Source organism: Limanda limanda, chromosome 11 (assembly GCF_963576545.1).
Source record: "Limanda limanda chromosome 11, fLimLim1.1, whole genome shotgun sequence".
NCBI classification, from domain to species: Eukaryota; Metazoa; Chordata; class Actinopteri; order Pleuronectiformes; family Pleuronectidae; genus Limanda; species Limanda limanda.
The window spans coordinates 9,178,473-9,190,243 of record NC_083646.1 but is presented as its reverse complement, the minus strand read 5'-3'; the positions used below and the strand labels follow the sequence as shown (position 1 = coordinate 9,190,243).

Sequence of the window (11,771 nt, the reverse complement as noted above, 5' to 3'; positions counted from 1 at the left end):
GCATTATATGTATACCCCAAGCTGGTGGTCATTTCCCTGTTGTCTGTAAAATCAGTTTATTGGCAAATTTATGGTATGAAATTAAAAATTCACACACACCTTCCTGTACTTTGGAGTAAAATCTTGTTATATACCAATTATGTACTAATTTCATATTAAAGTAGAAAGCTGACATTTTCAGGGTGTCAAGCGGAGGGTTCCTGCCATCAGGGCCAGTGAGGCTGTCACCATGGGAATCATGGTTCCTGTTGGAAGACTGGGGAGACAACACGGTGGTTACAATAAAGAATTGTTTGAGTAAAACTATAGTTTCATTGATTTAAGGGCAAATCTGAAGTGCATTGCTATCAATGTGTAGAATGCATTTTAGAACATTGTTAAATTGTAATATGAATTGGCTAAATCAATAAAATTGAGTAGTCTGTTGACAGACTGACCAATATCATGAAGTTATTATTTCAAATTTTATATATTTGTGATTTTGCCAGTGATACGTTGTTTTCCATAATATTTAAATAACATTTTATTATTAAAGGATCTAAAGGCCAATTTATGCCTCTCCGTTGTTTCTATTACGGACAGATAAGACCGCCCTATCCATCGTGAAACGCCCTCTCCGAGGGCTTCGGACAGCTTTTCGTACACGTCTGATTTTTCGAACTATCCGTCTTCATGTTGGAGACCCGACGGACCGCTCTTGGCTGTGATTGGTCCGCGAACGACATGATTTCCGTATGACGTCATTTCCGTATTTCCGGACCTCAAACTTCCTGGTTACTTGTAGCAACAAACACGAACACAACTATGATTCTACGATTAATGTGACGTGTGTGTTAAGCCAGCGGAGTTGTCCGGCTGACGGTGGCTCGTTAGAGCACTGAGGGCATGTGTGCACGGTCACATACGGTTATAACGAGCTTTCAAAACGGCGCTAGCAGGCTAGGCTAGCGGGCTAGGCAAGTAAAAATCAAAAAGACTCTTTGCCCCCTCGCTGAGACCTCTCCGAGAAACGGACACGTAGTAGTATATAAGAGCCTTAAGTAAAGACTGTAAAGAAGCTGCCATTGACTGACACAAAGATCATTGTACCTGACTGCAGATGATGATGATGCATAAGAAGGAATGAGAGTTGTTCTACTGTTTCCCATCCTGTCAAAAGACGTAGGGGGTTATTACTGGTTTGGTTTAACAAGCATTTTCACATCCTTTGGCATTCCATCTCCAGTGACTCAGTACATGTGTACATATCTTTAAACAAACTGTATTTGTTCTTTTCCTTGTTAGCTGCATCTCTTACTGTTGGTTTAAGCAGTCTCCCTTATCGTCTGTCTGCAACAGAGTCACAAGGCTCAAGTTCGACCAGCTCTGAGGCTCAGGGAGGTCCCAGCCATTCAGTCACAGTTTTGATAGATCTGTAAATAAAAGTGTTTAATATATAAAGTCATAATAAGAAAGGTTTTCGCGTACAGTCTGTTGCTGATAGACTGAATATGTATTAATTTACATAAACTGGTTGTGGTTTAACTTCCCTGTAACTCATCCAGGCACCATGACACAGCAGGATTGAACATTAACCCTGCTGGAGTTAAATCGTTCCTAGTTATGCATCTATCAAATGTAATGGAGCAGTCTTCAAAACATCAGCACCATGAACTTAAGGTTTAGTGAACATGCAGATGCATAAACCACGTACCATCAAATTAAATGGTCGGGGTAGCGATACAGCAGGAGCTGGAGGCCGTAGCCCTGTCTGGTTAAGAAGCGTGGGCTCAGTAAGCTTGTGCCGATGCTGCTGTCTATCAGAAAGTGGTCAAAGTTGGGAATGTGCCAGACATGATGTGGACCCTCGGCTTCAAACAGGCTGACGTCATCGACCAAAAACCCCCCCTTTCAAATGACCATGTTTTGTGGACACAGCAGTGCATGCCATGTCATTTGACCTGTGATCTGTCCCATTAAATAGCACAAGTATGTCATCTTCTGCACAAAAATACCACAATTAGATAAAATTGTGTGGTAAAATACTTACTGCAGTTGTAAAGCTGTGTGAGATTCCGTACAGCATTGGAGCTCATTTCTAGACGCTGACCAATCACGTCTTGTTACTCCGGTTGATTAGCGGTGGTATGCGTTTCCACGAGTGTCATTATTGTCATAGATTCTATTTGTTTACATGACCCATGTGCACAGCAGATGACATTTCTTATGCGTATTTTATTCATTCTTAATTATCATAACATCCAACTCAGAAATAGAGGTGGATTCCTCCAAAGAATCGAGAGCCAGGACTAAGTCTCCATAACCACCACATCTTTATTAAGTAAAGAAATTCTTACACAATTAGTATCTTTAATCAATAACATGTATACATCAGTATTTCAATAGTAAGCTTATAGTATGTTTGTATATGTTCTAATTTTTATCCTTAAAGAAATATAGTTTTACATGATATCCCACAAACAACTAAACATATTTTCAAGAATAATCCATAAATGATCATCAGCATGCAAAACTAACAAAAGTATACGATCCCATCACACAATGCAATTTTTTTTTTATTGTAGGCATTTCTGCAATTCTCTCTTGTTGATGACACAAGAGCAAGGGACTGGTCTGAATGAAACATGTATCCCTGACCAGTGTCTCCCAGTACAGCCTTTGTTTGAATAAGCAATCAAGGCCAATTGCTGGTCCTGTCCATCATGGCATTGAAAGCATCAGTGCGAGCAGCAGGGTGAGGACAGGAGAAGCCACCATTGCAGGAGAGAAGCCAAAGATGCTTTAACAGAGAGAAAATAATTCATTAATTAAAATAATATGTGCTGGATTTAACAGTGACAATTGATTCCCTGCTGAAGCTAGCATATGAAAAATTCCAACTATACTCTTATTCTGGGTCTTCCCTTACATCCTTATTCATATTTTTGCAGTTTATTTAATTTTCTTGCTTAACAGTTCACTGTGCGATTGAGGTAAAAGGGATCTATTGACAGTAATTGAATATAAAATAATCCTGGTGATGTTTTCACTGGTGTGTTTCATCTAAATTGAATAAATTCCCTAGATTCCCTAATTGACCCTAGAATGGGTCCTTTATCTTTAAACACTTTATATTTACATTGGGAGCAGGTGCCTCTCTACGGAGGCCGCAAAGTTTTTGTACAGTTGCCCAGATTGGACAAACTAAACACTGTTTGAGTTTTAATGACAACTGAAGGCTACCACAGGTTCTCTCATGTTTGGAAGGGGAGGCTGAAGTGAGGGGTGTTCCGCTGCATCGTGAACTGTCACCACTAGATGTCACTAATTCTACTCACTGAACCTTTAACAGACCCAGACAGACCTGTTTATGTAAGTTGCTAAGCAGCATCAAATGACGCTTTTACAAGTTCACTGTTCAACAAGTTTAACATTTGTGAGTATATCTGAATACCTTTTGTCATCAGTTGTTTTAGGAGGCATTGTTGTAGAATGCGTTGGTGTCGGATGCGTTGTTTTAGGAGGCATTGTTGTAGGAGGAGGTGGTCGGGTGACGGGGGCGATCCTGTAAAAGACGTTGCATGATTTTAAAGGCGTCTTACAAATTTCACAAAACTTTAAAACGTTTAAATGAGGAGATAATTCAGTGCTGAAAATGTCCTACCGTGGTACACATGGGCCACTATCCAGATCCATGGGAGGATGTGCAATCTTCCCTGGTGCCAGCTCAGGACATGGTAAAGCACTTTCATTTATCAAGGGGTTGAGATCTAGAAAACATTTATATTTTAGTAACAGCATGCAACAAAACTTCCACTCTGTTAAATTGATTTAAATAGTTGAAAAATGTTTGGTGTAAAATTCCAAGCAGAGAAAAATATTTAAATCAACTTGCCTTGGAAGCTGAAGGTTATAATCAAACTGTCTCCCTTGACGTAGTTTCTGGATTGAATTAGATCAATATTTGCAAAATATCTGAAGCCTTCTAATTGTCCGGCAAAGGCGGTCTGATTATTCTCATCAACGACTTCAGTTCCATTCTTACGAGGATTGTCCCATGGACTTAAACCTGTTTCCAAAAAGGATAGAACAATAAATATACATGGCAAGGGAGGAAACACTGGCATATCACGTGCTAAGGTGGTGACTGAATAGTTTTTTTTAGCAGGAATTTTTCATGTTTTCTTCAGTTTACCTAAGTTGTTGACATCATTTGGGCTCGTGGTGAAACTTCTTTCAGCTGACATGTGCAGCTGTAAGTTTGTTGTCTGATCCAGCATTCGTAGAGTCATTTGCCTTTGTAAGCAAGGCCACTGCAGCTTCTCATCATTTTCGCCTGACAACATTTGCACACTCAGTGAAAAGTAGGATCCCCTAAACTGTACTGCTATACGGTAGGCATAGCCGTCTATGGTGTACTGCCGTGGGCTGTAGATTGTAGCTTTATTGTTGCTTCTCTCCATATAATTATCTATCTGCAAGGACCCATGTGGACACTCGATCTCGGACAAATTGATGTCATCAATTGAGAAACCGCCTGAAGAGTTCCCTGCTCCTGTACGAGCCTCAAACTCCACCTGGAAGTGCTTGGTGGCATTCAGGGAAACATGATGGATGCGCCAGTGAGATGTTTGAGGACCTGGAGGGAAGGAAATGTCACAGTCCATCAGAATCTTGCATACCATTTAGATGAGACTGATAATAACACAGTCTGACATTACCAGTGATCTGTCCCATGAGGCGGCGGGTTCCCTCAAGGTCGTATTGATCGTCAAACTCTCTGATCCAGATGTTCAGTATGTCTGACTCGCTCCCACTGTGGTAATAATAGAACTGAAGACACTGGACATGACACTCCCGGGTTGGCTCCATCATCTTGGTCTCCAGCCGTGAGGTTTTACCTTCCTCACCGCTTGCTGTACTAGCATGCATGAAATAACCTTCTTCTGTACCTAGAATGTTGTTGTACAAACTTAATTAAAATATGATGTGTAATTTAAGTTAATCATATATGTGACGTTTACATTACAATACTTTCCTGAAAGCTGTATGTCCTACTTGAAAGAAGAGAATAGAAAAACATGTTGATTTAGAAAATGTTGAACTCTTACCATTCATACTGCTGGCAGTGGGTAGAGTGGTGTGGTCAGTTTCAGGTCCACCCTGTGCTTGTTTTACCATTTCCCAGCCACTGTCATTGCCACTGTTTGAGCAGCTGTTCATTCCACACATGCTCTCATTAGAGAAGCTGCAGAACATGTGAAATGCAGTGGTTGACTCTGTTGAGGTGAACGAAGAACAAAACATTTAAGACGATATACGGACCTGGGGGGGAATAAGTGTATTCAAGTCTTCTCTCCCTTTCATCCTTCAGGTTTGACTCCATCCTCATCATTACAACCAGTCTGACATGCAGAGCTTAAATATGGTTACACAACAAATCCTTGTGTTTCCCCTCCTTTCCACCCAACTCTCCTCTTTTCTCCATTTTTCTCCACTCATCCCAAACACTGACTCTGGTTCTGTTAGAGGTTACTTCCTGTTAAAGGGGAGTTTTTTCAGTCTCCAAAGTGTTAATTGAAAGGCTCATTGTGGGAACTGTTGGGTTTCTCTGTAAGTTTTAAGTTCTCAACCTCACTTTGTAAAGTGCCTTGAAATAATGTACATTGTTACTTGTTGCTATACAAACAACATTTAATGGAAGATAAGTAATGAGATCAAAAGTGAACAGTGGCCTCACAATCTCTGCCTTATTCACAGCTATGTACTGTACTGTGTTCTGTGGCTATAAGCTGACAAGTAACTTCATATTCGTGCAGCATGACACTAACGTCAGACCCCCAAGGATAGTTCACTAAAAAATTTAAATTCACTCTTTTTCCATTCACTTTTATGCCGATGAAGGGGTGAGAGAAGGGTTTGAGTCCAGTGTTGAAGCCGAATCCAATACAACTGAAGTATATTGTGACGCCTCTTCAGACCTAATAAAACAACAGATAAAAACACTGCTGGTGTGGTGTCATCCAAGTGTGCAGTGTTCCAAGGTACCCGTGCGTACATGTACCTGGCTCCGAGGAGACTATCAGAGGACATTTGGGCTAAAAACACGGTGTAAATGACACCAGTTCGAGTCGAATATGAATGTCGGGGCATGTGAACACTGTGATGACACCACACGAGTAGTATGGAGGCATGTTAAGTTTTTCTGTTTTATTACGTCGGAAGAAGTGGTCACCAGGTACCTCAATTGTATTGGATTTGGCTGCAACACTGAAACTCCGCCTCAAACACTTTACCCACCACTCCATCGGCATCGTAATCCTATCATACATATTGTCAGAAATGTCTCATCTTGGGTCCAAACAGTTGATCCAGTGGAGTACCAAGAGAATTACTAGTCCAGCCAAGAAATAGTTAATATACAATTGAATAACGATTGCTTGTGGTGGGGCAGGTAGCAACCACCATAAAGTGAAAAAGTACATTTTATTTCATTGTAGTTGCCAAAACCTGCTTCAAACTAGTGGAAGGGATTATGGTCAAATCCCCCAAAAAATTGGCAACATATTTCAAGAAAAAAAATGATAAGCAGGATAAAAAATAGGATAATTACATTTTCAGATATAAGTAAAAGTGTCAACAAGTACTCTTGTGGATAAAAGAGGATTTTGTATTATAGGTGTATTATTTCACAGATTTTAGTCATTGAAACACACATTCACAAAACATCTAACACCAAGCTCTTACTGCATTTGTAGCGGCGGTTCAACTCCTTAACATCCATTGGACTCATTTGCAGTCTTTGACCAATCACATTCTGGAACTTTGGATCTTTGGTGACAATTGTAGACCCGTTTCCATTGGAGAATGCTCCAGAGCCATAGTGCATCACTGAGTTGTAGTCATATGGGACTCCCGAAACCGTGCTCTCTGTCTTACTAACTTTCTCAAAGTTGGACTCAAAACCTAGATAACATACATAAAGCAAAATGAATGTTCAAACTCATTAATTACAATACACCATGTTGACAACCTAAAGAGCAGCATAGATGGTTTAAATGAACTCTCTAATTCATTATTTGAGAAAACAATTTGATCCATGGATTAGTTCATTCATTCATTAGTACATTTGTAATACTCCAGGACCCTTATGCACCTTAACACCTGTAATATATTTAGGATAAATCACTGAATATAATGAGCAGGAATGCAAGAAATCGAACCTTCTATGACGTTCTCAAACTGAATCTTTACATGATCATCTCTGTCATAGCGGCTTTGTTCGTGGAAGAAGCTTAGAGCGTGGAGAAACTCATGTTGAACAATGCTGGTTGAATCACAATTTCTGCCAATGGAGATCTCCTGTCCACTAAATGTCCTTCCAACATATGACCAGCATCTAAAAGAGACAAAGACTTATCAGTTTGTATGATTAAACAAATACATTGACTAATAAAATACCACCATGTTTTTAAATTTAATCAATGAAGTGCCTTTAAGATGATTAATACAATATTATATATATATATATATATATATATATTGTATATATATATATATATATATAGTATCATATTGTATACAATATGATACAATGATTGATATCTGTGTACAAAGTGTTTATATATTCAAATATAATTAATCTTAGATAATTAATTGTCCTTTTGAATGAGAGCATTAGATAAATGAGCAAATAACAATTTCACAGTCACAAAGTCACAGAAGTTATAGTATACTATAATATACAGTAATTCATGCAAAAGGAGCCCCGACCAAGTACTGAGTGCATATATATGAACATACTTTTCAGTAGGCTGACATTTCAGTATTAAAAATCTTTTTTTTTATTGGTCTTTTGTAATATTCTAATTTTCTGAGATAGAGAATTTTGGGTTTTCATTAGCTGTAAGCCATAATCATCAAAATTAAAAGAAATAAACACATGAAATATTTCACTCTGTATGTAATCAATCTATATAATATATGAGTTTCAATTTCTGAATTGAATTATCGAAATAAATTAACTTTTCCATGATATTCTAATTTATTGAGATGCACCTGTATTTCACTTATATTTCAAGAACACATCACCAAAATGTGCCGACATAGCCACGGTGCATGTAAGTAGGCTGATGCCACAGGTGCATGGTTTTAAAGGTCAAGGTGGATAGCCATTACAATGGCTATCCACCTTGATTCAAAAACTCCATGTCATTAACTTCAGATCAGGTTTTTTGTTAGTCAACGGCGATATTGTTTTCAAGATAGCAATGCGCCAGCAATGTCCGTGACCACACCTCATTTTAAGACCAATACGGCGTTGGGTGCTTTGACACCAGTGCATTTGCCATTTAAGCAATGTAGGTGCTGAATCTGAAAATGAAAACTGCATCACTCCGAAATTAGCAAAGACACTTATCAGGGGTTTCCCTTTAATTTGCACCAGGTATAAGATAGGGCCCCTAGCAAATAACAGTGAACACAAACTTTGGTTACAAGAAAACTCCACGTGGCTTTTCATATCTGTTGTTTTGGTTAACGCTCAAAAGACTCCAGTGTAGATATAAGAGAAATGAAAGCAGAGAATTCTATTCTTATGTTATAGAACATTTCTGTATGATGAATTATGTTATTGACTATCAAAAGTGTCAGGAAAAAAACACAACACATACCCGTCCAGCTTTCTGACGTTGATGTAATAGTATTCGTCGTTCCATGGTCTGAAGTCAATGCATGACTTGAGCCTGTACTCGTCGAGGGCCCTCAGGATCACTCCTTTAGCATTAATCTCTTCCATTGTTCAAGGGAATCGCGTCACAGGCCAAATCCAAGAGATGATGAAATAAATTCAGATTGAGGTACACTTGCTGAAGTGCATTACTCTGAAAGACTCAGTCTCTTTCTGGTTTTCTTTCAAGTGAAATGTGGTTACGATATGGCATCAGCCTCCGTCTAATGATGCTTACTAAACTGCTGGCTACCACCTGGTGTACAAACACGTTTTATACTTCATAACATCAATCTAGAGAACACATGTCATAGGTAAAGTCCTATGTCACATAAAATTCAGGGTTATCATGCAAGATACATTTTATATTTACCAAGGTCATTTCCCAAAACATATGGGACTGGGGATTTCCAAAGCCAGTCGTCATTACTAAGTGAGCTCCTTTGGACGTTTGGTGCCTGAAATATTGTGGGTGTCGCACAAGATTAATACATACACATTCATCACTCTTAGAATAATTTTGTTAAAAATGCTCAACTCACCTCCACAATATCATCATGTAAATTGAGTGCTAAGATGAAACAGGAGACAAAAATGTATATTTCATTAGAAAAATCACTACTAGAAGCTACTGACACTGTCCCCCATGAAGTCAGGTCGACAAATCTCCCAACAGTGTTCATTAAATGACGAGAAGATGTTTAAATTTACCCCTGTTTATTTCCGTAATGTCCTTTGGTTGACCAACTTCTACAAAGAGAGAGGGAGAGAGAATTGTGAGATGCTGCTTTGTAAAGTGGAAATTGTTACTTATTAAATTTCAATTAATACTTAAAAAAATGAAAAGATTAAGTAGAAATATTGCAACTGACCCTCAACGTCTATTATTTCTAGTTCGTCCTGAAATAAAAAGAAAAAAAGAAAGTTTAAACACATCAACAGTTTGCTTGTAAATACAACATCAGGCATCTGGTCAACATGAAAAGTTTCAGATGCATTTCAAGTCAATTCTAGAGTAAAGCAGTTGAACAATGAGTAAAGTCTTACTGTGTCTGCAGAAGAAACGGCCAAGCCCATCACGAGGAAAATGAAGACTTTCATCCTTGCAGTGTTTCTTGGACCACACCTAAGTCAAACAACAGAGAAGATGGTGAACCATGAAAAGAACTTCAAAATATATATATGCAATATAGCTACAATATGTGTAAGTGAATTGTTAGTTTAATTTTGCATTGAAATAGGATAGAAAAGGCCACTGATGTTTACCTTCTGCCACTCTGCCCTCAGCTGTAAAGAAGCTCTGGGCTGCAACAACCGGCTTTTAAGCGCAGCCGACCCTCTTGCAAACAAAACAGGTTTTCAGAGAATTTCATGCACGCATTGTCTGTGGACTAGTTGCTGATTGGGTGTAAAGGCTATGAAGACAAAAAATGTGGTCATGCAACTTGCAGGCAGGTCAGGTTGAAATCTTGTTTCAATTTTTCCAAATTACACTGAATCCATTTCTGACTATCTTAGTTTTTGATATTTTGGTTTGCTCTCTCGTCTCTTTTTAATAATTTCCATTGCAGCACGACATTAGCTCCCTCTTAATTGTTGAAACTTGCTGCGTGATTACATTTCAGTCAGACAACTAACATCAAACATTTATTGCAGCAGTAGAACAGGATTAGGCTCCAACTTAATCACTCCACATGATTACACACAGTAATAATGGGAGTGATGAGTAAATACTTGTAAACCCCCATTGGAGCCTACAGGTGGATGCTGGGGCAGTGGAGGGGCTGAAGCAACTGGTCGCAATACTGCAGCAGCAGTGCGAGCAAAGGGGATGATCGAAAATTTCTCTCAGATGATGTATGTCGCTCCATGGGACGGATGGACTTACAAATGGATGGACTTAAAGACTTTCATGCATAAAAATCACAATGTTTGAAAGCAATATTAGAGCAAAATTACAGTCTTTGGTCCAATTGGCTTTTGAATATTGGGATGCAAACAATACCATAGAAACAATTTACAAGATGGCAATGTCACTCTACCATCCATGATATTGTTCCAGATAATGGTTATGTGGTCATCTCTGTCATATCTTGATTGTTCATGATAGAAGCCCAACACGTGGAGCAACTCATGCTCCACGGTACCAAGATGACCACATTGCTCATCGATGGAGACAACTTGGCCATTTTGGCTAACTTTGAAAGATAAGAGGAACACCTGCAGAGAGAAGATTTGTTGCACATCACAGACAGATCAATGAAGTGGAGAGCTGGATCGCTTCAGTAGAACGTGAGAATATGTTTGGGAAGGAAAAACAGAATTACCGTGAATTCCTTTTGACTGAAAGGTGCAGGGCTGGCCCTGGCAATGTTGGCTCCCTAGGTGAGATCTCAGATTGGCGCCCCCCCAACATAAACAAGCAATTTGTCATGCATCCCCAGGAACCTTTGGACTGTATACAGATGCACACATAGGCAGATAAAATTGTAAGCTATGAAAAATAATAAAAATATATAATAAAAATATGAAAAGAGTCTGAGATCAGCTGTACTGACAGCATATCATGTCATGTCGACAAAAATAATCATTATTGTGTCCACAATCGGGTTGAATTTTACCTCTATATTGTTCTTTCTTCTCCTCCTGTACTTTGCAGCGCTTTCTGAATTGTGCACCTGATAATTTAATTGTTTTTTGAATCATCTTTGACTCTAACCACAGTCTGACACCGCTGCGTGTACGTCAGGGATGCACCTGAGGCGGAAGCGCAAATTCTCGTGCGAGCAGCTGCCTGACTGTTCACACAGGAAGCGCATTTTCTCCGTGCTTGTTCAAGTGTAAATGATGATGGTCTTCACAGGTGACTGACCTAAGCAAGCATGTAGCTGCTATTATGGAGTTTGTTTAATGTCAATTACAATAAAATACATTTTAGACTCATTTCATTATGTAAACAGTCTCAACTATTACCGGGTGCTCCTGAAATAAGAAATAAAGAGAGTAGAAGCCAGGTGAACATCAAACTGAATTAAATTCAAAGACAAATATGAAATAAATATAA

At 38.9% G+C, this 11,771-nt stretch overlaps 1 protein-coding gene across 1 annotated transcript; it reads right to left on the bottom strand.

The window, feature by feature from the left end:
- Positions 1–177: 177 nt before the first annotated feature.
- LOC133013935 (meprin A subunit beta-like) lies at positions 178–10,896 on the bottom strand. The gene is made up of 14 exons (XM_061081018.1): positions 10,855–10,896; positions 9,580–9,607; positions 9,250–9,278; positions 9,081–9,165; positions 8,652–8,769; positions 7,203–7,378; positions 6,727–6,945; positions 5,091–5,258; positions 4,701–4,931; positions 4,175–4,618; positions 3,875–4,048; positions 3,644–3,749; positions 3,434–3,544; positions 178–256 (listed from the first exon to the last, which is right to left on the bottom strand). The coding sequence occupies exons 1-14, from the start codon at positions 10,894–10,896 to the stop codon at positions 178–180; spliced, it is 2,010 nt and encodes a 669-aa protein (XP_060937001.1).
- Positions 10,897–11,771: the final 875 nt, after the last annotated feature.